This window comes from Cydia pomonella, chromosome 1, assembly GCF_033807575.1.
Source record: "Cydia pomonella isolate Wapato2018A chromosome 1, ilCydPomo1, whole genome shotgun sequence".
Classification (NCBI taxonomy): Eukaryota; Metazoa; Arthropoda; class Insecta; order Lepidoptera; family Tortricidae; genus Cydia; species Cydia pomonella.
In genome coordinates, this window is record NC_084703.1 from 33,832,619 (window position 1) to 33,860,074 (window position 27,456).

The window sequence follows — 27,456 nt, forward strand, 5'->3', positions numbered from 1 at the left end:
CTTGTGGCCTGAATCGGAACCATAAACATGCACATGTACACGTCACGTGTTTTCTTGTGCATAGTAGGTTCTGCCATCTTGTGGGCTACATCGGAACAAAAAACATCACATTTACGCCTCGCGCCAAAAATCTGACGGCTCCTGTGCTGCCTCCTACAGTTCATGCACGCTCCCTATCACTCCTACAGAAAAAAATATAATAGAAAACCTGTCTAATATCCAAATTAAAAGTAGCTTTTTATTGTAGTTATTCTAAAAACCTTAACTTGTTCTCAATCGCATCAATTTTTTTTTCATTTGAAATTTACAGTTTTATTTCGGTACACTCCTTACCAGGGCCCTATCCCATGAAACTTACAATTTACAACTATATATAAAATACAACTGGGCTTATCACCAAATTTACTTGTGAAAAAATTGTAATGAAAACATATAGAAAAACAACAGGAAAAGCAGATCTCCAGAAGAATCCAGTTGGGTTGGGCAGCACTTCACAAACTAGCGGACATACTTAAACCGGCTAATGTTGCACAATGCCTGAAACAAAATTAAAGGTATCAAAATAATACAAATTTATCGTCGCTAAACGAACAACCATTACAGTCGATGAGTAGAAAATTGCAATTATTTATGTTGAAAACATAAGAGTTTAGTTGAAATTGTGGTTCTCGGAACCCTTACAAGTGTACTGACAGTTTTAAAAGGGATTTTAAAATTTGTCATCATGCCTATTACTGTACATCCATTCTACCGCAGTACTTTTTGTTCTGTTAAAAAGTTAAGCACTCGTGATAGTAATAGCGTAGAAGAATAATTTGTCAGGCGTAATAGGAACTTCAAATATTACGTATTACACATTCAATTAAAGGTTTAGATGAGTAAATCTACAGTGGAATATTTACTTCAGTCTATTGGTCAGAATCTCCAACATTCCACAAGAAGAAGTTGTTTCCTCGATCCAAAGCAATAGTTGCTTACAGTTATACGATGGTTGGGCTCAGGTTCTCATGATACCATGTAACATGTGACACACACGGCGTTTCTGATTTTGCCACATAGTGTCTCTCGAATACTTCCAGTCCTTGTCTAATATATCTCAACATTTTAAATCGTACTTATATATCTTTCCATTGAACTTCCCGAACAATACCTCTTTATGTTTCAAAATTGAATTTGGTATTGAACGTGTTCAAAAACATTTTGGAACACGTTCAATAAGAGCGTTCTAAAAAATATGCGTACGGTTTTTTAACGATATAAATTTGGTTGAAATATCCTAAACATAAATTAAGTGAAGGATACATATTTGTTAAACAACCAAATTGTAATAAATACAATTCTAGGTTTTTTTTGTAATTTTAAATGAAATATTTGGTCACTGATATTTTCTATATTTATATTAAGTGAATTTAACGAACTCAATATAAATTCTTAAGAATTTACCACGCGTAATAGTTTAAAGTGAATTTGTATATTATGATATAAATTAATCTTATCATATTATGTCACAATGATGTATCCAATAGAAAAAGCTAATAATGTAAATAAATATGACAGTTTTTGTTAACGTATGTTTAACATAACATAAAATGATACAAATAATATATTTAAGTATGTAAATTGTTGATAAGATCATGATTGTTGTCAAACAGTGCGTGATTACGAAGTATTGAAGGTAAATTGGTTTATTTACATCATTTGCAATTTTTATTGGACTCCACTTGAAGTTATCTTGACCCTCCATGTTTTGTGTTACGGGTCCTCAAATGCAAAATATTTGTATATTGTATATGTGGCACATGTAAGAATGTGGTGGTACGTATTTTTGTTTATAATTTAACAATATTGTCGATTTGTACACTTGTAAGTTTCGTGGGATAGGACCCAATACTTGTGTAAATTAAAAATATTTACACATGTTAAACTTTGAGGGTGGTGTACCAAGGTTTTTTATAGTATAAAATAGTGTAGATTTTTGCAGCTCAGTTCTGCTGCTCGAATCGTAGCATTTCACAAGTAAAATTGCACCTATGTATGGTGACCTCGAGCTCTTTGTCAACGCTTCATAATGCTGAGTTTGTGTTGTCTGTGTTTCAAAAATATCAATTTATAAGTCAGTGTAATTTATCACTTAAATTCAATAATACATAGTATCAAAATCAAAAAAAGTACTAAAAGTAGCATATATTGCAGGTGGACGTATGGTCGTTAGGTATTATGGCTATAGAGATGATCGAAGGAGAACCGCCTTATCTTAATGAAAATCCTCTTCGAGCTCTGTACCTGATCGCGACCAACGGGAAGCCAGACATCAAGGACAAGGACAAGTTGAGTCCCGTGTTCCAGGACTTCCTCGACAAGTGCCTCGAGGTGGACGTCGACCGGCGCGCCACCGCGCTTGATTTGTTAAAGGTGAGTACCAACTACTTGAATAGGCTCAGCGCTCAGGCGAGGAAAACGCGCGCGTCGCCTCGACCGAGGCACGTCTACACTGACCGGTTTGTGCGTGAGGAAACTGCCTCGCGCGTATGCTCGCTCTGTGTGGACCCGCCTACTGGCATAAAAAAGACCATGTGAATGATTTTTTACCGACCGCTGGTATTCCATACGGCTTTTTGGTCGCAGATTTCAGAATCTAACATGGTGGAGATGGCAGGCAGACACACTGTTCACACCCCTGCCGACTTATTTATTATCACATACGACTTATATATTATAAACATGTAACACACACATACCCTCATTTTATACATCTGCTGTGACCTGGGTTCCGGCAGAAAACCAGTGCTTTACTCGAAAGAGTGAAGAGTATCACTGAGCCGTGACCCTTTTGTCCTGCTGCAACGCACACAGTATGTAGGTAGGTACTTTTATTTTATTTTATTGTTTATTAATTATGCCTATTTTGTTGTCTCAATTTTCTTTTGTGCTATTTTTATTTTGTTCCTGTAATAATTTGTGTTCTTTATGATGATTTAAACTTTATATTGTGTGTTTTTGCAGCTGCCAAATAAATGATTTATCTATCTATCTATCTATCTATCTTTTTTCATACTATACTTCGTTTTTAGCATTAGAAATAAGTTTTTGGCAAAAATTTTCATTTTTGGGACAAGCTTTTATCGCTAACTGTATTTTTACTTCCACAACTAATACGATAAGTAGTGAGTCAATTCTAAATAAAAACCCGAAACACAAATAGTTTGCGTTGCTTTATCACAGAGATCCCATGGCCGCCTCTTGTCTGAAGATTTGACCCACACAAAAATACATACATACTATGATACTAACAGGGCAAGTTAAATAAAAGCTTGTAAAAAGGTAAACAGTCTTGACGTGTGTTTTTTATTGAAAATAGCTTTTTTTAATTAGTAGTTATTACTTATGAAATCAAAATTGTAATGATGTATACGTATATAATTTATAATTGTTACATATCTGCCGTGACTAATTTCAATAAAAATACACGTCAAGATCGCTTACTTTCTGTCTAATGCAAAACAAAAAGAAGTAAAAAACATTTTATTACGTTTTTGACTTTTCTAGCGCCCTAACTTAAGGGTTGGCCTCTAAGAAGTTTTTAATCCTGGATAGAAATGGAATCGATTGGCATCTAAAACTGTTTTTTCTCATATTAAATTATAGATAGATACGATTAAAATTTTGATATGAAGTGATCTCATTAAAGCTCCGCGAACAGTTTTGTGCAGAGTTCTAAAAACTAAGGATTAGCGTTATCAGTACATCAAATATTACACCACGATCGAGTAGGTAAACGAAGAAAGGCTCTTAATTTAAGTATTTGTGCAAGAAACATAATTGGCGGCCTGTGACCTCTGGGAATTTAGTCAGCGTGCAGTTAAATAAATCTACTTTGGTGGAGACTTAAATTTATATGAATATTGCCCTGACAATAGGGGCTAACTAGATTTTCCCCAAAATCTGTAAATGTCAATAATCGTCTATAAAAAATTTAGAGAAGGTCTCCTCAGACCATGTTGGAGTAGCAGCAAGGGATCTGGTAGATACCAGACACTACTATTACTGTACTGTACTGGTAGGTACTACATAGCTATGGGCATCTTCTTAAACATTTCACATATTCCCTTAACGGTGACATATTTCAACTGTTGAAAATTACATAGTTGACAGGAAATGATTTTGATAGCATTGTTACCGTATACATTTCACTTAAATTTCATGTAACCTTTCCGCTACCCCTGATGTCAGCAAAACGGATGGTGATCAGAAAATTCGAGAATATGTGACAATAGTCGCTTGGCTAAGGGGTAATCGTACCCGGTTGTTATACAATGGACGGAAGTTAAAGACCACGTTACGTTGCGCCCTTTTTCCTTTCTTTTAATATTTACACCATAATATTCGTAATGTTTTTATTGAGCATTATACATACTCTGCTTGAAGTTTCATTCTATTTGGCATGTTGTTAATTCCGATTTAACATAAATTGTGAACAGTTTGAGCATAGAACATTGTTTAAACATATATGAAAAAAAAGTCGCCCGCCGTGTCTATCTGTCTGTTCGCTAAAAACTCGCAAAACCAAGAAAAAAATATAACAAATAAAAAGTGAATTTTTCCATTTATAAGTTACAGAAAATTACTTACAATAAAGTGAATGTTTTATTTAGGATACTTACAAGCTGCTCATCACTGGTATTAACTGCTCTCAGTGCCTCATTTAAAAAATTGATCCTGTATATGGCCACTCGTGGTCATCACACATTAGCGCTCCAATACAATAATACGTTATAGAGTCATACCAAGATAAGTTGTCAGCGATTTTAACAGTCTAGATAGCGCAGGTGTTATTTTAAACGTCAATTTTCTATGAAATTATGACGTTTACTTAACACTTGCACAGGCTATCAAAATCGCTGCCAACTTAGCTTTGTCAATGTAATAATCAAAAATACTTTGTCGATAAAACATTGTGTTCGAATTAAAAATCATGTATTCTGGCTCATGATGGATTCGCACTTCATGTATGAAACCGTACTGAATCATGTAGGTACTTTAACTGTAAATTTTGACAGTGGAGAAGTCCAATATTGGAGCATTAATAGAGCATTAATACCGTTTTAAAATTCTCGTAAATATGTGGCCATTAAGACTGTGAGGTATAAACGTGAATGTTTATTTCAGCATCCGTTTTTGAAGTTGGCCCGGCCTCTGGCGTCGCTAACGCCTGTGATCATGGCGGCGAAGGAAGCCGCCAAGGGGCATTAGCGCAGGCTGCCGGCGGCCGCCGCTGCCGCGCCCGCGCGCCCCTAGCGCCCTCAGTGCCTGCTGCATCGTAAACGAACGCTTCACACGAACTAACTACACCACACCTCAGCCACAGTACGAATATTACTAATAAATACGTTAACCTTTTTTGGTTCATTTACATGAATTGTTCGTATTTGTGATAAACTTTCAGTACTTCCAGACAATCACTTAGACTGATAGCTAAAAAAATGCGTTTTCCACACGATAAACGTTTTCAATCACCTAGCTAAGACCTGTGTATGAAATAGTAGGATTATGTAAGTCCACCTCCGAGATACTTAAAATGGTCTTCATACGTCTGACCTGACAGTAAAATGAGGAGTGTCTGTCCAATAGGACTTATTCCATTTTTTTTTTCATCATTAAGTATGAATACAGTTCTTCTAACATTAAATTGAGCATTTTAATGAAGATCAAATTTCTAAAAGTCTCTTCTCGTTCTCTAAAAGAAAGGTTCAAAGGAAAAAGGAAGGTATTGAAGTAATACATGTGCGATTAGGTAATTCGCCACTCGTGTCGATTTAAAAACCTTCCTTCGGTCGTGTTTTAATATATCGCCACTCGTGAATTTCCTATTTTTCGCACTTGTGTCGTAATTCTCTATTTCCCGAAAAAAAATTTTGGAAAGGAATAAGCCCTTTTGAAAAAACACTCCTCAAACGTAACGTCGTAGTTGCACCTCCTCAGCTTGGTAAATAAGAAATTACTCTTCACCAATAACCGGGACTGTTCCTGATGAAAGTTAAAATGTTGACCCTCTTTTTTAATGTTTTTGAAATAAGCAAATAAACGAAAGACCGTTTCTCTTAACTCGAATAGGGATACACATGACAGTTGATGCATAGATTATTTAATACAGTGCATTGTTATTATTAGTATCGAATTTATCGACATTATCATTTCCCTTATTTCTTGGGCTAGGCATTTTTAAATATGGTTCTTTATATGTATAATTTCTGGAACATGAGACTTCACTTCCATATGATGGATAGTATTTTGATGTCTTAAGTGTCGTGCAAAAAGTTATTGATTAAACTTAATATTTGACAACCCGAGTTACCGCATAATGTACGGAGCCGTACAGCGCCATCTACATCGACTGTCTTATTCGAAGCACGAAGTCGTCTTAGAGTTGACACATTTTACTAAATCAATTAATCTTTAGTAACGTGGCATGACATACGAGGGGCATAAATTGGCAACGTATTTTGTTATATTATTAGGTGGTATAGTTATGTATTATTTAAAGCGCAGCAACATTAAATTGTACTAAACTTTTAGTATACTTACGAGTGTATACAGACATTTACCTAAGGACTTGATAACTTAACACCCTTTGCCACTGTTTTAGAAAAGGTGGGTCTGACCATCACTATCCATCTAATATTTTTAATTTTTATCTTTTGCAAAATCAAGGTAAACGTCCTAGTGATCGACATGCTAATGCACCTCACAACAACAACTGTCACCTCTATTGACAATGCCAAGTAGTGGGACAGTGACGAGCACTGAGACGTCTACCTTAGGCTGCGTTGCCACTATACCGTAACGACAGATAATCGTGCGTCGTGGCCTGTACATTTAGATAGAGATGTTCACATGTAGAACGGTAATCGTACTGTCGTGGCTTGTATATTTACTAACGACTATCTGTCTTTACGCCAAAGTGGGAGCGCGGCCTTAGTCCGGATATAAACGAGGAGCCCGAGCGGATCTTACATTACACATCGTGTTCCATGACTGACTGATGAACTGCTGGTTGGACCTACCTTAGCCATTGGTTCCAGACCGTTAGAGAATGCCTATTTGTTCCGTTTGAGTCCTGTTTTCGTTGGAGTTTAGCTAACCTGTCGTCAATCAGTTAGGACAAGTTTTGTGAAACGGTGAAGTTCGGCAGTTCAGTAAGTGGCCGACCTATTATACTCTTTCGCAAAACATCCAGGCATTATGTTAAAGATGACGATAGTTAGAGAGCAATATTTTATCTGTATAGTGGCTGCTGAAAATAAAGTGATCGTATTTTTACATGAAGAGATTAATTAAGAGTGCAGTCCAGTAATTAAAGTATTTAAGGAATCCTATGTAACGTAGTGGTGTTATTTATTATTTATTAGCGACGATATCTCTTATTGACGCGTTTCTTTCAACTGTGACGTCATAAAGAGATTGACTCTAGGACCGATAGAAATAGATAGATCTCTTAGATATTTTGACATTACAAATAAATAATATAGCTGCAAATGAAGACTGGCAGTGAAAAGTTCGAAGATCTTGTAAAATGTAAATTGTAGAATACATTAGGTCTGTTACAGTTATTACCTCAAATTTGGAGGTAGCTAGCTGTCGAGTACAGTAAAACACATCTATATCATTATAAGAAATTAACTTTTTGGCATTTGCCAACCTACAACAGAATTATTTAATAAATAAACAACCTTTTTTATAATCTTCCAATGTTATTTAGGACCCCTTACGGAAGAGGAATGTATGTGGATCAATTATAATTTAAACGAAAAATTACACTCTTGGTGATTTTTGAACAGTTTTCAAGGTGGAATAGAAATGCTCCCCTCTTACAACATTATCAACTTGCGGCATCTCTCCGTATGTGATAGTGCGCTTTTTGTACATTTAAGTAGTTGCAGTTCCATAAAAGACTCTGAAGTTATATTTGTACCATCTGCTACGAGGGTCAATTGACATAATTCGGTAATATACTCCAGCGACCCTTTTGAGCATTCGAATACGCCCATGAAATTAGACATTACATTATGCCCGGTTTGTGTAACGAAATCGGTATCCAAGTCGAAGGGATGGATTTAATTTGAAGTTATGTAAAGTGAATATTGCCTTGACTTAATCAATATATGTGAGGTGTTTGTACAACGATGATTGCGAGTCTTTTTCCATAAAAAAGTTATGAAGCTTTTAAGGCGTATTTGCGAAATATAGTTTTTATTACTATTGTTGTATTTGGTCAATAAACCACCTTAATAACCCAGTCAAATAATGGGGTTTCACCACGGAATGAGAGATAAAAGGTAGAAACTTATATACGTCTTCATTATGTCTACATCGGAAAATCTCATGTACGCGTTGCATATAATTCAAGGTCAAGGTCACAAAATTCGACTTTTTGCGATTATAAAGGGTTCTACATCTAGGTAAACCTAGATAATAAAATTTGGGGCGACAAGTTATATTCTAATATTTTTTTTAATAATATAGATAGAGAATTCACGATAGAAGGTACAGAAGGCAGCGGTCACCAATCGTACTGTAGGGCAACGTCACCGAGAATTTCGGTGAATTGTTATTTACGGGTCGTGTATGTATATTTCAAAACAAAAGTTGTTCCTCCTGTTGATTCTATAAATAAGCGCATGTTTTTGTATTCGCACCAAAAAACGTGGTTGACCAAATTTAACAGAAATAAACTATACATAGCAGTCTATAGTAACTAACCTATTATTTGATTCAAGTGTACAAAAATTTGGATCGCATGATTCAATAGATTTTATAGCACATTTTAGTTCGTACGAATTATATTGTACATGTGATGAATAAAATTACATTTTCGAGTTGCTTGCCAGCAGGCCCTATATGGTAGATGAACACTTCAGGGCATTCCAGAAAAGTGTCCAGTACGAAACTATTTTTTTTACACTTCTGATAAAGCTAAGAAGCCGATATTTGGCATGATAACGTTTGATAATTTAGTTTTAAATTCAAATGTATATAATACAGATTTGTGCAGGTTATCTAGGGTAGCTGCTACACCTGTCACGTCCCGGCAATGTAGACTTTTTTGTGGGATGCCCCTTCATATCCATGCTATGGTATAGAACTAGAGATAGGTCCGGTTCTAACTATTAGGGACAAGTCAACTTGTATGCGAAATATAATAACTTTTTGTACTGCTGCAGTGTGAGATTACTAATGTAGCGTTTACGTATTATTTTATTTTTAAAATTGACACGAAATTTTATGTATGTATTGCAATACCAAGTTATTTCTTGAAAGCAATTCTGTCCATAGCCGAGTGACATGATGTAAATGTGGGTTTCACATTGTAGCGTAATACTTTCCTTGTGCGCGGTATCCGAATGGATACCAAAGAGAAATTGTCCTGGAGTCAATTCTATAAAAACAAAAAAAGATGCATGTTTTAAAGGTATATTGCAAAGGTATGTTGTAAATGTCGATTTCAGGATTAAATTTTGAACATTTTATGGCGACAGGAAACGTGTCCAATGTGTCCAATTTTATAGCAGTGTCGTAAACATGTTATTTTGGTTATTGATATTTATCGTTATAAAATTTAGTTTTTATCATTATCAAATGTATATACTACATATTTCATGATAATTAAATTCCGGTTTTTTACTGTTTATTATCTTTGTTTAAATTATGAATTATACTTTAATATAAAGAAAGTTTATTGGAGCTGGTATTTAACATGAACACATGTAAGTGTATAATAAAATAATAAGCCTAGGCTCACCGGAAGCTACTTATATTATGTATTAAAATGAATCATTTTATCATTATTTGTCGTAGTATACCATACTACGTTAATTTTATTGTAATTTTAGTGCTTTGTTCTTACCCACGCGTATTTTTAAAAATATAATTTACAATTAATGTTTATTATTTTATATTTATTATGAATGAGAAATGATGTCGGGGTAGGTATGTTTCCGTAATGCTGTGCCTGCTCGCTGTCTGTTTATAAGGTATTTCCTGTGTACCTAATATGAGTATTATGACCGCATACTTGTATATTTAAGACTTGTCTTTATATTTTTGAAGTTTGATAGCCTGGTTGCCTGTAATATTAAGGTTTTTAATTTTATCCACAAATTGTAATGGGCTCTGCGGGCCTATGTTTAAATTAACCAAGTAGACGACTTAAAAACTAGATAGAATGCGTTCGTTTTTAGTGACGTACGACTTGACAACAACGGGCCTGACATACCATTTGCGTATACCCTGTCAAGATTATATGTGGCCTTCGCCATGTTGCGGATTTTCACTGTTACTAATTTATTTTACTGGAAAGGAGACTCTTGACAACAGTCGTTGGAAATCACCGAAGGTCATCGATGTATGCAAGAAGAAAAGATTTCGTAAAAACCGATATTACCATAAAAATGCCGAATAGAATAAAACATTTACATAAATAAAAGGACGAAGAAATGTTACAAAATGTTTTGAAGTTAGTTGTTGACCAGTAGCCTTACCACGACTGTCTTGGCAGTGTCAAACAGACATATTCGCTAACGTCTGCGTAACTTAGTTTTATACATCTCTCTCGTACTAATATACGTGTACGAGAAAAATGCATATAAAGTAAGTTACGCACATGCTAGCGAATATGTCAGTGTTAAACTGTACGGCTATCACCAGCTACTGGTGGTAGCCGTACACACCGATACTGACATTTTATTTGACCACACATGACGTACGCACATTATTGCCATACATAAGCTGCTTGTAGCGTCTTTATCCCGGGGCCAAATATAATCTAGGCAGGCTTCACTCAAATGCATTTTTCAGCCTGAAATCTTGAGAGATGAATCAGATGAACCTCTCGCGCTCGTAACTGTTCGGAACCGTACCTCTGGATGCCGTAGCCATAATGGCTTCAAATTCGAGCCAGCGAACTCGTCATTAGTCCTAAACCGCAACGCATTATGGAAGAATACCTCAAGTCATTAAATATTAGTATACAAGTGACGCATTTACTTAGTATTAAGTTTTTAAAGTCTATCGGAGCATTAACTTTGTATACATTTGGGCGGTAATACGAAGCTAAAGTTTCCTAGTTTTATGGCACAATATTCAAAATAATTAACCAATGATTCAAAGACTCAAGTATGTTTTTTTTTAAATTTAATATTTTATACATTGAGTCTGCTTTCAATATACTTAACGCCTTTGTAATCAATGGCTCTATGCTTTTATTTTAGGTTGTGCCGAATGACGCTATTGTTTCCGATTTAATTTAGTCTAGATCCTTGCATATTCGCTATAATTCTATTACTTGTAGGTAAGTGTTGATATGAATGCAGGAGTGGAAGTGAGAATGTATAGAGAAGGTATTACAGAAACAACAGGGCGTTTGGTCGCCCTCCCTACTGTACATAGTATATAACAAACACGTTAGAATCGAGTACTCTTTGACAATATGAAGTGACCAATTAACGCTACGTAGGTACTGCAACGGTTTCAGGTTGGTGCAATCTACAACATGCACTTGTAATGGTATCAGTTATTTTTATTCTCATTGTGGGAGCCATCAAAACTACAACCTATGCGAACTAAAATCCGGCAATGAATGATATGGTTAAATCTTTTAAATTAATGTGCATTTTCAAACAGCGCTTTTTATAATTACTTGTAGATATCAAAGTTTCATATCCACAAATGATCAAAGTACCGAATAAAATTACAAACATAATATAATGTTAGGTTGTCTGTGACTTTGATCATTATATATTCCAAAACAACTCAGTGCTAGCAGTAAAAAGTCTTCCTGACTACCTCAAGCACAAAATAATTTCGAAAAATATTTTTTGGTAAGATTTCTTATGAGCATAAAACAGCTTGTGAAAATATAATTACTTACGTACACTTTTGGCGTAGTAGCGGGAAGCCAGTGAAGATTAACAGAAAACGCTGGACAAATAACAAAGGAATAAAAAGTTTGAAGAATATATTCTCATACATTGTAATATGATTGTATTTATATGTATATATATACAGAATGATTCAGGAGACGTGAGCAGGATCAAGCCTGCATATTCGGTAAATTATCAGCAACTGTTTCGTACCAGTATTTGTGAGATTAACGTTAATTTAATTTTTACTGTTCAAAAAAAAGAGCTTCATTTTATTTACGATATTTATGGTCACCCTCTTTGTTTTATCCATAATAAGTGACAAATTGCTGATAATTTACTGAATATGCAGGCTTGATCCTGCTCATACATTGTAATATGCTTGTATTTATATGTATATATATACAGGATGATTCAGGAGACGTGAGCAGGATCAAGCCTGCATATTCGGTATATTATCAGCAACTGTTTCGTACCAGTATTTGTGAGATTAACGTTAATTTAATTTTTACTGTTCAAAAAAAAGAGCTTCATTTTATTTACGATATTTATGGTCACCCTCTTTGTTTTATCCATAATAAGTGACAAACAGTTGCTGATAATTTACTGAATATGCAGGCTTGATCCTGCTCACGTCTCCTGAATCATCCTGTATATAGTACTATATTTACATATTGTTCAATTAAAAAAACTGCTTGAATATGTGCATTTGGTAAAAAGATATATAATGCGTGGCCGGATTTTATTGTGTATAATATTTATTAATCTAGCAAATTACTGTTAGTTTCTGTCTAATAAGTATTAACCCTTTGACGCTAAAACCGCAGGTGTCGCGAGTGGTCTTACCTATAGCACCAATAATGATATGCACTGTAAAGTAACTTATTTTGCCAATGATGTTAGTGTGTTAGTGTGTGTGACACACCGACATGATACGGATGAAATCAATAGTGGCTACCAAACATAATAAACATGCGAATGACCACAGTTCAACGTGTTTTGATGGCCCCGACTCTTCAGCATGCATGAAATCCACTAGGACTTGGATATTTTAGGTTATAAGCAATCCGGCCTAGTTCTTAGTTGTAATTTCAGGTATTGGGCCACTCATGAGATGGCCTACGTTAGTTAAGTACTATGAACCGCACCAACCACGGCAAGAGTATTTTGTGCAATAATGTAAATTATGTATAACATTGAAGGAATTCACACAAAGTTATTCTGTATCGCTAAACACTTTTAATGTTCTGTGAAAGAAATGTATTAACAAGTTCGTGATTATGAACATAATTAAAGCGTAAAATTTTAAGTTTGATATATAATTGTAATTATGTATTTAATCTAAGTTACGATTGTATTAATAAATGTAATAGGTTATGTACAAGACATTTAAAGCGATTTAAACGTGTTCATGATTTTTGACAGTTGTAAAACATCAGTGCCATGTATGAGCAACTTGTGCGTATGAATTACGAACATAGAGGTACTATAATAAAAGACTCACCATGTAATTGTTATATTATTTACCGACACCTTACCATCGTCATTGTCATAAGTATGCATAATTTTAAACATTTAAACACCTTAGTGCCTGAGTAGACGTTTGAAGCGGAGCGGAGCTGTCAATCTCTGTCCAGTGGCGGGGCACGAACAAATTTTATGTGGGCTAGGTACATTTAGCGAGGCCCTCAGGTGGCGCAAGAAATAACGAACATTTTTACGTTGTATCCGAGATATAGGTACTCATTTGAGGCGCGAGGCCCCTAGGACCGCGAGACCGTAGCTAGGCGGGTGGCCCACGTCGCCCACGCCTCTGTCTGTCTGCCTGTAATGTGGCTGCTTGTCAAATTTGATCACTGAAAAAGTGAGCTTGACTTTAAAAAAAATACATTTAAATTCCCACGCACGGATCCGTGTAAGCATACGAGGGGTTCAGTGTGTATTTAATAAAAGCGGCCAAGTGCGAGTCGGACTCGCCCATGAAGGGTTCCGTACCATTTTGATGACGTATAAAAAAAACTACTAACTGGATCTCGTTCAAACTAATTTTTGGCGGAAGTTTGCATGGTAATGTACATTATATATTGTTTTTAGCTTTATCATTCTGTTATTTTGGAAGTTACAGGGGGGGGGGGGGGGACATTTTACCACTTTAGAAGTGCAAAACTATTCAGTTTAGAAAAAAAATGATATTTGAAGACCTATCTATAGATACCCCACACGTAGAGTCTGTGCGGAAAGAGAGTCGTGGAATGTATGAAGCCTAATACATATTCTCTTCTCTTTCCGTCGAGTCTGTACTCGGGTTTGATGAAAAAAAAAAAAATAGTTTCAGTTCAAAGTATGGGGAATCCCCAAAATTTATTGTTTTTTAGGGTTCCGTAGCCAAATGGCAAAAAACGGAACCCTTATAGATTCGTCATGTCTGTCTGTCCGTTTATATCACAGCCACTTTTTTCCGAAACTATAAGAACTATACAGTATACATATATTCTGTGAAATGCATTAAGATTTTCACACAAAAAAAAAACGGGGGTTCTCCATACTTAGAACTGAAACTCAAACATCATACAATTTAAATGAATATTTCAGGAGTTATTGTAAATTAAAGTTTCATGTCGAGCCATATAACTTGTACGAAATGTTAAAGACGCTATCCGCAGTAAGTTCTAATTTTTACCACCTTATGCGCTGGGATCATTTTCCTTACCCCCACCACGCACTTCGCACGGTCCCAATAGTTTCGGAAAAAAGTAGCTGTGACATGGACGGACATGACAAATCCATAAGGGTTCCGTATAATAAACATTTTAATTTTGTTTTATTTGGAATTACATATTACATTATATGTTTATTTTCCTTTTTGCCATCAACCACGAGAGTATGAGAGCATTTATCATATTAATTTTAAATTGAATTAATTGTGACGTTACCTATAAAACCTGGATCTTTTGTCAAGGACGCTGACGCCATACTGCATAGCGCAGCGGTGTATTTATAAAGGAGCATCGTTGATAATGGCGTAAGTGCCATGGACAATAAAGTCCCTTTCAATAAATAACGGTTATTCCCACTAGTTATCATCAAGTTGTTACCAGTGGTAAGTACTGGGAATTTTCATCCTACCTTTACCACTGGTAACTACTGGGAAATGGTGGGATTTTTTTTTCCCAGTAGTTACCGCCAAAATTTGGTTAGCGTTAAATACTAATAAAAATAGTATAAATATAGAGTCCTTTAATCAATAATTAATTAAAAGTTGAATTAATTATAAGTTAATTCGTTATTTGTTTAATTATAAGTCGATTACTGTTTCAGTAAACTGCCTTAAATTCCACTAGTTACCACCAACTTGGTTTGGTGGTAACTAGTGTTTTCTTTTCCCAGTAGTTACCAGAGGTAAAAGGTGGGAAAAAATTCCCAGTAGTTACCACTGGTAACAACTAGTGGGAATAACCCATAAATAACGTCAAAATTATACGAACGAACAAACAAATCAGTTAAAACCGTTTTTTTATCACTTTTAAGGCAGTTTACTGAAACAGTATCGACTTATACCTAAACGAATAACTAATTAATTTACAATTAATTATTGTTTAAATCACTTTATATTTATACTGTTTTTATTAGTATTGAACGCGAATCAATTTTTGGTGGTAGCTAATGGGGAAAAAATCCCACCTTTTACCAGTGGTAACTACTGCGTAAATAAATTCCCAGTAGTTACCACCAAACCAAGCTGGTGGTAACTAGTGGGATTTTATTCCCAGTAGTTATCAGTGGTAAAAGGTGGGAAAATAATCCCAGTAGTTACCACTGGTAACAACTTGGTGGTGACTGCTGGAAATAACCCACAACGATGATCAACACGTGTTTGTGAGGTTCAGGTCAGAACCCTACAACAATACCGACGGTATATACTTATTCCACGAGCCCAATTGATTGTCATATAAAGAGGCGTGACGCCTCAAAGATTTGGCTGCAAACGATCTCGTTAAAAAACGCTCAACCGACGCTTGACGCGATAGTACTCAGTTTTTAACTCTAAATCCCCTAAGCTTTGAAGACTACGCAAATTCCCTAGTTATAGGCTGAACACTAAGAATTATTACATGATACGATAAGTCATCTAACCGGGTTATGGGCAACATAGTTCCCAAATAGCCAAAACTAACACGGCAATGGGATAGTGTCATCCTCATCCCACATCCTAATTCTGGTCATACGAGTATTACAAAAATGCATGAATGTTTAGCAAAGTATGAGATAAGATAACCTCACAACACTCAATCTACAAAATATCACCAAATTGTCCGGTACATCTGAGGGCTTACCGCGAACCACGTTCAACGTGTTGCCTCCCTGTCACTCTTACGTACGAATTTACAAGTGCGACAGAGAGGTCGACAAACACGTCGTGAACGTGGTTCGCGGTAGGCCCTCTGCTTTGATTTATCTGTAAGTACGTAATGACTTATACCGTTCTCCCGCTGCTGCCAGGAAGAAGTGGCTTCTTTGCCGGTGTCCCGCTGCGGGACAATTTTAGGTACAGGTACTCTCCCTTGACGGAAAGTTGAGTGCCAAAAATTAGTTCTGTACTGCTCTGACATATACCAATGCTAGATTATTAGACAAGAATAGGCTACAGTTGGTCAGTATCGTCAACTAACTCTTAGGCTTATAGAAACTTCATAATTCAGTGTTTAATCAGATGATGGTGTTGACCCAGCCCCCGCCAGACGCGGCAAAATATACAATACAATGAAGGCCGGCAGACATTGTCATTTTATCTCTCTGTCGCTGCGGGAGTTTGGCACACGAAGGTTTATAAAACAGACTATATACTAGTGCGATAATATCATTAGCACATTAGGTAACTATGTAGAAAATTTAAAGGGTCATATATAGACATAGACATAGACTTGTATATATGTACTGTAAAACGTTGTACGATACATGTGCGAATGGGTAATTCGCCATTTTCCGCGGTAACGCGGTAATTTCATATTTTTCGCACTTGTAATGTACTATTGAGTTCCTCGGCGTCGGTCTGAAAGTGTAATTAAATCTTACATTGGATAGAGGAAAATAATGAAACAAACGACTCTTACAATAAAAACGCAATATAATTAGTCAGTATTTTTCACTAATGAGGTATTTAACATAGTAAAATGTACACGCGCAATTTTCTGAACGATAAAACATCTCAACAGAACTAAATATATTTCAAAAATTACAAGCTCAGTTTCTTCTTTGAGCCTGGACGTTCTTATCCGTTTTGCTGAAGATCTTTGCCTCACCGAACTGAAACATATAACTTAATTTGAATGTAATTACCCTTATTCATTCGGGGAAACTGAGCGCTGCACCTCTTGTATATCCGAAACGACTGATTGGAGGCACGGGAGGGGTGAATGAGTTATGTAATTGAAATTTGCTGGTTCACTTGAAACTATTAGCGTTTTGAAAAACTTTGTGTTATACACACAGACCTATTACACGCTTACGCTTAAAGACAAAGTGTGCGAAAGGGAAGCCATCACGTATATGAACATCCCATGAGTGCGAAAGAGTCAGACAGTTAGAAGTTGGCCGCAGTCGGCCAAGAGCATATTGCCGTATTTTTAAATAAAAAAATATGAATAAATCAGGAAGAAAACTATTAATAAAGTACTGTAGTGAAGATGCAGCGTATTAGAGCAGCAGAGCGTAGCGTGTATTCCGAGCGAAGTTTTCTTAACGGTATTTCGTCAAATTAACAGCATAAAAAGCAGGCTTATACCGTTCATTCTAAGTTTTTATTTAATTAGTTTTTTATTTTATATTTCATTATATTAGTCAATAATTTACAATATTTTGTGTAAAAACCTAAACTGTTACTTTACGCTAAGGCTTGACAAAATGTTCATATGACTATATCGATAACTCGTCGGTATATTAGTAGGTATGGAATTATTTCTTCACAAGACATCATTAAGATATCTTATAAGATAAATATATATATTTCTGTGATCTCGGAAACGGCTCTAACGATTTCGCTGAAATTGTTGTAAAAATTGGTATATGGGGGTTTTTGCGGGTATACAATCGATCTAGATTAGTCTTATGTTTGGGAAAACGCGTGTTTTCGAGTTTTCATGCGTTTTTCTTTCGTGCTTAATGCGCAGTTGAATAAAAACCTTTCATTGCATGACAACCAGTTCGGGTTTAGGCCCGGGCTGTCAACTGAAAGTGCTATCCTGTGCCTTAAGCATACCGCAGCGTATTATGTTGACAGAAATACGTCAGTCTATGCTTGTTACCTAGATTTATCAAAAGCGTTTGATCTGGTTTCCTACGATATACTTTGGAAGAAACTTGAGGGAATTAACTTAGCGCCCGATCTGATAGGTATATTTAGATATTGGTATGGAAACCAGATCAACAACGTGAGATGGGCAGGTACATTGTCTGAGACATATAGGTTGCAATGTGGGGTGAGGCAGGGGGGGTTGAGCTCACCACCGCTTTTCAACCTATATATGAATGAGCTTATTGTCGCGCTCAGCAGCATGCATGCGGGCTGTGACATAGACGGGGTTAATATGAACAATATGAGCTATGCCGACGACATGGTGCTGTTGAGTGCGTCAGTCTGCGGCATCAGAAGGTTGCTTAAAGTATGTGAGGATTACGCACACACGCACGGACTCAAGTATAATGTTAATAAAAGTCAGTATATGGTTTTTGGGGTCGAGTCTAAAATACCATCTGTAATACCAGTAATACCACCTATCAAACTTAACACGTTTGCCCTGCAAAGGGTATACCAGTTCAAGTATCTAGGTCATATGGTTACTACCGACCTCAGTGACGATGCTGATATAGAACAAGAACGTAGGGCCTTATCGGTTGAGAGCTAACATGATTGCACGCAGATTTGCTGGATGCTCAAAAGAAAGTAAGGTGACTTTATACAGAACTTTATTTTTTGCACAACATTCTACACCTGCAGTCTATGGAGAAGGTACATGTGTATTTATAGTATTATAGTATAGTGTTTAAGTCTAGTGTTCCAAATTAACATGTATGAGTCATTAATTCATTATGTTACTCTAAATAAACGAATTTTAATTTAATTTTTAATTTAAAGCAGTAAAACACCGATAGATTATTAATATATTGTAACATGATTTTGATTTAATTTATTTATTTGCATAACTATAAATTCCAGTATAAATTATTCTTATGTTAATTTATATGAATTTACATTATGATCGTCAATGATCTGGCATGCAAACATATAATTGACAACACATTAACATGATATCACTATTTTTGATCTCACATAGACAATTTACGTACACACTTGCATTTCATTTTTGGTCGCACTTTTGAAGTCGTCGTTGTTCACATAGTTCTGTGGTTATACATGACAATATGTTATTTCAAAACTGTGAGTATATTTGTTATAGAATAAATACATAATATTTCTGTTAATATAAGTATTCTAAAATTGGAAGTTATAGTCAATACGAAATAAGTTGGTGGTTAAATTTTGGAGTTCTGGGGAAAGTGTGCACAGGCAGGTAAGAGTGCTCATGCGCATACGTCTTGTGGATGTATTGTATGAAGAATATGCTATTTATTTAACAATATTTAAGATATTCATAATTTTATCTTTCTCTTTGAGTGTTTATCATGCCTCGACATTATACACTGAATAAACTTGACCATTTGCCGAACAACTGCAAATTTATTTTATTTTAAAAGTAATTATACCTAGTACAGGTATATAATTTAGAAGATTAAATTTACTAAATACTATAAGATCTGCTGCAAATGATGTAGATTTAAGTGAGTGTTGTATATGATTTAAACTACGACACTGCCCCTTAGATTTAGATTTATTTATTTTCATAATGATAAATTACAGTATAAATTATTCTTATGTTAATCTATATGAATTTACATTATGATCGTCAATGATTTGGCATGCAAACATATAATTATAAAACGTCAATAATAATTATCAAAAAAAAAAAAAACAAATTCGAAATTACCGTCAAATTAAAAACTACGAAACAAAAGAAACAGGAAAACTAAAAAGAAATAATGGAATACATGTCAAACTAAATATTTAGTAGATATCACATAATGATCGTCATTAAAACTAAGAGCAGTAATAATAATATTCTAGAACAAATGTCATCTTAAATCAATTTTACATAAACTATAATGTTAAACAGTTATTATAATTTTAATTCCATGTATTCATCCACTGAATATAATGGGTTTTCCAATAAAAAATTCCTCAATTGACGTTCAAATGCTTCGTCAGATATTTCAGTTCTTAATTCGGCGGGTAGACGTTCGTAATAAGTTGGGCCTTACTGCGTCTTCTTACCCTGTATTGCCTAATAATTATCTTAAGCCTAAAAAGGATAAGTGCATGTACATGGTATTTAAGCCGTTATATGTTTATAATTAAACCGAATTGTTTGATTCAACGCCCAAGTCGCGCAACCTCACATGGCGACCCTGCCGGTGCGGCCTTGCGAGGCACTGGCGGCGCACCGCGGAAGCCAGATTAAGAACTCGGTTAAGTGACCTTGGTGAAAAGTGCATTAACTTTTATTTTATATTGGAATGGACTAAGTGTGGTAAAAGTGTGGTAAAGTTGTGGTTACACTACTATAATTATAAGACTGACTGAATTCATCAGCGATGTAGGTAAACACGTTTCGAAATATGTAAGCACCCGACTACATACCTATTTACCCATGGCATGAAGCGATGGGATAGTCCTAACGGTTACGAGCATTTTGGCACTGTCCTGGAGTTGGATCTCGTTGGTGACCGCCACTGGAGCGCATATAATACGCCTTGGAAAGAGGCCTCATTGTGCTCGAGCCTGCCGACATTATCGGTCTGCAGAAAGCGTTTTTTGATATAGAGCTGAAACATATAAACATTGCCGTGATTATTCGAGAGCCACAGAAAAATGTATGCCGCCACTGTGTTACACCGTGTTTTTATTGAATTTCGTTAACTATTGGGTATCGGTAACGCTTAAGAAAACTAAATGGAATGATTAATATAAAAAAATCTTTATATATTTATAAAACGTAATTAAATTTTGCAAATATCGTAATTGTTACACTGGCATTACATTTAACTCAATCAAACAATTGAAAACTGTGACATCTGAATTATGAATGCCATTTCGAACATCGAACGTCCAAGATAGTACTTAAAGGTCACCCATTAATTACGTCACACGAATTTGTAGGTATTTAATATTTTTTAATGTACCCTCATTTGTTATTTATTTGTGATAAGAATCTAGTCAAATTGCGTACGGACCAAAGACATGTCAGTCGCTTCGCTTGACAGACAGATGAAGTGTGTGAAAGGGAAGCCATGACGTATATGAACAAGCCATAAGTGCGAAAGAGGCAGACTACATATGAGAAAACGTAACCAATTTTGAGTTCGAAGGCGGCCGATGCGGCCAAGATCATATTGCCGTATTTTTTAACGTGAAAAATATAAGAGAATCAAAAAGAAAAATATATATTAAGTAATTTAGTGACGATGGTGTCATGTTGTGTGCCGGGTTGTAGTATGTCAGGGCCAGAAAACCCAGGAAAATACTCATTTCACAGGTAATTATGATATTCCTAGCGAAATTTTCGTAACGATATTTTATGAAACTAACAGCATAAAAAGTGTAAAAAACCAATTTATACAGTTCATTATAAGTTTTTCTTCAATTGTGTGTTAATATTTCATCATATTAGTCAATAATTTAGAATATTTTGTGTAAAAACCTAAACTGTTACTTTACGCTAGGGCTTGACAAAATGTTCATATGACTGTATCGATAACTTGTCGGTATATTAGTAGGTATGGAATTAGTTGTTCACAAGATATCATTAAGATATTACCTTGATAACCGACTTAAAATAATAACGATTGTTATAATACCTTTTTTAAAGGTGCACATGTTTAGCGATAAATTTAAACTTCACTTTCCAACACAGTACTTACATTTTAACCACACCCAACCCAAGTTGTCAGCAAGAAAAGGCGCGAAATACAAATTTTCTTTGGTAAGTCAACTCTTTCCGAACACATTTTCAAACAACTTCAACTTTATCATTTTCAACTTTTTCAAACACATTTGAAAAAGTAGTCGATAAAGCAGTTAAACATCGATAGATTATTAATATGTTGTAACATGACATCACTATTTTTGTTTGCACATAGACAATTTACACACACACACTTGCATTTCATTTTTGGTCACACTTTCGAAGTTTGACAGTCGTTCTATACTATCCTATTTCTATGGTACGGACAGACTTTTCTTTTTACTTGTTTTTGTTTGTTATTTAATTGTATGATATATCAAATCAAAGCTTATTTTATATATAATCTAACGGTAACAGGTCGCCTTATAAAAAGTTGGTCCCGTCCACGGCTGCCTAGATTTTATAAAAAAATCGTTTAATCTTGGCAACTTACAGTTATTAGCAAATATTATGCCCAACAACATACTAATAATATGTAGCGGTTTCCGTACCTGAGTGTGTAGACAATATGCCAATCGTTTACGCTGCGTAGCGTAGTAATTATCTCTCTCTCTCTCTATCACTCTTCCATATTAGTGCGACAGAGACAGTTGCGTTTCGTTCGCTGCGGAGCGTTAACGATTGGCATCTTGCCTACGCATCCTGAGCTGTTTCTTCGATCGTTTCCCATAAGGAAGAGCCCTATGTAAAAATAAACGTCCTATAATAGAATCCCAGACTGAACGTTTTATAATTGAGGTTGATGGTTCTGAAAGAGACTCTGATGACGAAAATCAAACTTCATCGGAGTCAGAATCTGAAGAATATATTAATATTGAATATTTGGAATCAGATTTTGATGAATAGGTAATTATATGCTTTAATTTTCTGACAACAAGGTTTATAAATTCTACAAATATCAACATGAATGAATACACACTGTACCGACTATACATAACATGACGTACGCACATTATTGCCATATGTAAGCTGTTTGTACCGACACTATATCAGGGCCAAATACAAAGTAGTTAGGATTAAACTATACTATAGTGAGCGAGTATACCGAGTATACGTAAAACATTACAATGTTTTTCTGGCTGGTCTGATACAAGAGTTATGATTGTCGTAGCTATCAAAATAGATATGAAGTAACTAGTAGTAGTAGCTACGACTTTGGGAGTAGATAGGTACTTAACACTTTGAACGTTTTATGTCATAAACACAAACATCACTCAAACGCCAAGATCCCAGGCGCAAGGGAGCTAATGTAAACCTTACTCGAAAGTGTGAAGGTTACTTTGACAGCGTCCGTCATAACACCTATAGGTGTCCTTGGCGCTGTGGGTACGACTAGTAATGACGCCTTTAGGGGTTATTGGTGTTGAAAGGAAGGCAGGAAGGAATAGGAAAGTCCTTCGTTTAACATATTCAAATATCATCGGGGATAGTGCAATACCGCGTAACTAACAGTCGAAATACTTCGAAATTCAAACAACGTACAAGGAAGTTGGATCTTGCTGCATTTGTTAGATAAGCAGTATTGTGCAATATCCCCGAATATAGGTATTTCTTTCTAAAACTCGAAAGCATTTTAATAGCAAACCGCACAAAACAAATTATGCACAATAACAAAGGATAGGTATTCTCGCTCTCGTTATTTAGAATTGTATTATATTATAGTAGGTAACAAACTATGATAGTTAAAAATAACAGTTAATGATAAAATTTACCACTTGTCCAATTTCTCATCGCAGTTGCTGTTGTTTCGTAACCTTCTCTGGAACTGAAAGATGAAAATAGATTTATTAAAAATCGGCCAAGAGCATAAATGCTTTCAGTTCGTCAAAATACGCTGCCATTAACGGGGTATCAGTGGGTATCCTGTACATAACAGTTAACAACAAGTAAAAGGGAGTACCATTGTAGCACTTTTATTAAAAAGGGAAGACTTTTTGAAACAACTCAAAAATGGCTTAACCGAATATGTTTGCTATAGTTTTTCCTGAAACTGTTTACTAAGCTTTAATTTCTCTTTTTATTTTTCGGACCCATGGTTCATATTTTAGACCCAAGGGTTAAAAGGTTCTAACTTATGAACCATGGAGTTGTGGCGCCCTCATTACGCAGTGCACAGTCTACGGATATAAATAATTCAAAAACGACTTCTGAACCAGTTAGCATACTCTACAGGTAACAGCGGGAGGAAAGTTATACTGCTCGTCTTAAACATTTTAAAATGAAAACATAAGAAAATAGAAGAAATCTTTTAGATTTAATATAATTACTCGTATCACAACTGTGCTAGGCTCTAATTCCCCAATCCCAAGACTACGAGTATGTAAGTTGCATAACAACAACAACATTGATATGTTTTGCACTCCTTTAAAGAAGCTTAAACGTCAGCTTCACAAAATAGTAGTTAAGTAATTAGTTGGTAATTCAATTAAATTTCGTTTGGCAATACAACATTTTAGTTTGCATGCAGTGTTTACCTTAATGTTATTGTACACTAAGCTCTTAGTGGTTTAATAATTGTATGTATGCGTCAGTGTAACAGTTACTGGTAAACCAATTCATTGACTAGATTAAGTTACATGCATTGTACGCAGTATTGTGAGCGAAAATTATACCGCTGATCAACAGTAGGTAAGCATGATTGTTTAATTTTGACCTCAGCACCACGAACATGCTTTGATGCTTAAAAACAGTAAGCGATATTAGATTTTGTAGCGTGAGACAAATTTACCTTAAAATTAAAGTGGCATTTCAATGTCGTGGAATCTAATTAATACCTATTTGTAACATTTGGATTTAACCAATGATGATTACAACGGTTACACGGATTCGTCTCATTACCTACTGACTGGACTTAAATTGAGACTGGTACAGCGATTGGGCAGTTGTACTTGACTGGAAATGGATCTAGGATTGTATGGGTATGGCAGGTATTATTTAATTTTGTATTTTTACTATATGTGCCAAAATATGAAACGAATGTTTTTTTTTTAACTTATTTTGGAGACCCTCGCTAAACTAAGTATAGTAAATGTATTACTTTTATGCTATTGAGCATGTCTCCCTGCGTGGCGATGGTTCGCTCGTCAGAACGCACGCGCGGCGAGCGCTGCAACACGGGCGCGGGCGCGTCGCGGCGCGCGCCCAGCGAGCCTGCGCCCACGGAGTGCCCGCCGAGCGACCCGTCCCGCGGACTGTCTACACCTGAAAATACTGTCAACACTTGAGTATAACCAACAAAGTCCCCCCATTATTTTGAAACAAATATCAACTAATATAAGTACCTACCTACTAACTAAAACAAAATAATAATAACTTCAAAGAGTTCTTAACAGTTAGGTATAATTTGACAAGTGCGGATCTGGAATAAGTGGGGATAAGCAGATGCAGATACCTAAAATTAAGTGTTATTTTCGATTGAAAGCCACAGACATTTCAACACTAGATTAGATTAGATTAGATTTATTTATTTCTTAAAGAAAAAGACAGTATTTTACATAAAAGGATAAAACAAAGGCTTTCACTAAAAGATCGTCAACTTAACATTAAAACAAAAAATGACTATTTTTTTGGCTTCAATATCACACGAGGCGCCACTTGCACCATCCCACTAACTCGGGGTTAACCGGTTGAACGGCTAACCCAGTGTCAATTGTACTGGTAACCATGGTAACTCCAGCTTTAACCGGTTAACCGCGGGTTTATTAGGTAGTGCAAGTGGCGCTAAGTCACATACATTTTAAGCAACGAGTTAACCGGTTTAAATGCATTTTGGCGGGCGTTAAAGTGCCATTTCGAGCCATAGAACTTTGTACGAAATGTCAAAGACGCTTACACATACGTGACACCACACGCGCGGCGTTCGCACCCGCGTAGCCAACACGCCAATCGTTAACGCTCCGTAGCGTAGCGTCTCCATATTTCCATTCCTCCACTCTTCCATATTTATGCGACAGTGAAAGTTGCGTTTCGTTCGCTACCGAGCGTTAGCGATTGGCATATTGGCTACGCGGGCAGGATACAGTCTTTAATCCGTACATAACCCGAGAACGTCTGCACTTTTCCTACCAAAAAAATTTTTAACACTGACTTTGAGTGCTTATAAAGTAATAACGGTATATTGTACAACAAAAGTCTGATGCAAAGTACACTTAACCCTTTTCCAGGCCCCACCAATCTACAAGGTTTTTCCAAAAACTCCAAATATTGTGATCTTGTCCACCTTTGATGATTCATTTGAAGACAAGTCACATTGCCCGAAAGTGCACCCTAATTTGAACCCTAAATCGGAATGCTAAAGTTGAAATTGTACCGTCGCGTATGTGGTCGATAAATCGTACTATGCCTGGAGAAGGGTTAATACTTATTATTATACATCGATAACGAGTATTATTATAAATTGAAAAATATGCCGATTTTTACATTATTTTATAAATAGTTAGTTTAAAAAAATTAAATTATGCAAAAAAGTGGTAAAGTTAAGGAATTGTTTCATAAAACATATGTCTAAATCTCAATATCATATAGGTACTTTATTATATTAAGCATATAGTTTGATAAACAAAACTGTTCACTCCCAGAGAATGTTGAGAAATTATCAGAAACGTGAGGTAAAATGTCATGTGTTGCTGTGTGTATTGACTTGACGTGAATTTCGATTACTTTTCTATCTAATTTTATATATAACCTCACGCAATTTTGTTTATCATATTCATATATATTTTATTTGGTGGACTGGTTTTTCTCCTATTACACATCTATCGGTGTTGATAAAAATGTTTCTAGATTCCGACAGTCAGCAGCGGAAATTCCGAGCTCTGCTTACTAATAGGAGCATAAAATTCCAAAAAAACCTTACAAGAATTATTAAAAGAAATAAACCGTGCAGGCTTACCAACTTGTCGAAAAATAGTCCGCAATTATTCCAACATAGTACCTTTCAATCAAGAAATATGAATGTGACTGCTTTATAAGAGGGAGTGCCAAACTGAGAACCAGTGTTGGCCGAACGTTTATTGCAATTAACCATTATTAATTGAGCCGTAAACCGTTACGGGCGGGTAAATCTATAATGGTTAATGGCCAATAATGGTTAATTCCATAACGTTTCGGCCAACACTGCTGGGAACCATGAAGTCTTGAACATAAAAACAAATATATTTCATAAACGCTGGAGTATTGCCAACTCTTGGTTTTTATTGGCCGGGTGCAGAGGGCTTGGCGGGCAAACGAAAACGATCGCAGCGCTTGATCTTGCATAATTACTTATGTCAACACGGAGTTAATTCTTGCTTGTTAATAAAGCATAAGTGATTGTAATATTAGTTATAAAGGGTCTAGCCGCAATCCTATAGTGAAACTGCCCCTGGCTGAAATGTATACCTTTCTTAGAAGCGTTAATTGGTCTTATTATAAGATATCATTTTACAATATTTCAAGCCTGGAATCCCCTTGATTTGGATAAAAAA

The 27,456-nt window shown here is 35.6% G+C and overlaps 2 protein-coding genes across 7 annotated transcripts in view; one reads left to right on the top strand and one right to left on the bottom strand.

Annotated features, from left to right (window-relative positions):
- The window catches only part of LOC133520448 (serine/threonine-protein kinase Pak), a 37,693-nt gene extending 24,267 nt beyond the window's left edge, over window positions 1–13,426 (top strand). For both annotated transcript variants that reach the window (XM_061854876.1, XM_061854867.1), the window contains exons 12-13: window positions 2,194–2,412; window positions 5,167–13,426. In XM_061854876.1, coding sequence (XP_061710860.1) covers window positions 2,194–2,412; window positions 5,167–5,250 — 303 coding nt within the window. In that variant the 3' untranslated portion in view covers window positions 5,251–13,426. The remainder of the gene's footprint in view (window positions 1–2,193; window positions 2,413–5,166) is intronic.
- A 3,594-nt stretch (window positions 13,427–17,020) lies between these two features.
- LOC133520545 (dual specificity protein phosphatase CDC14B-like) overlaps window positions 17,021–27,456 on the bottom strand; it is a 43,355-nt gene continuing 32,919 nt past the window's right edge. For 3 of the 5 annotated variants that reach the window (XM_061855063.1, XM_061855047.1, XM_061855029.1), the window contains 4 exons: window positions 25,029–25,201; window positions 23,704–23,756; window positions 20,668–20,852; window positions 17,021–17,219 (listed from right to left, as the gene is read on the bottom strand). In XM_061855063.1, the coding sequence (XP_061711047.1) occupies window positions 20,702–20,852; window positions 23,704–23,756; window positions 25,029–25,201 (377 nt within the window). In that variant the 3' untranslated portion in view covers window positions 17,021–17,219; window positions 20,668–20,701. The remainder of the gene's footprint in view (window positions 17,220–20,667; window positions 20,853–23,703; window positions 23,757–25,028; window positions 25,202–27,456) is intronic. The other 2 variants (XM_061855056.1, XM_061855037.1) reach the window with 1 other exon arrangement.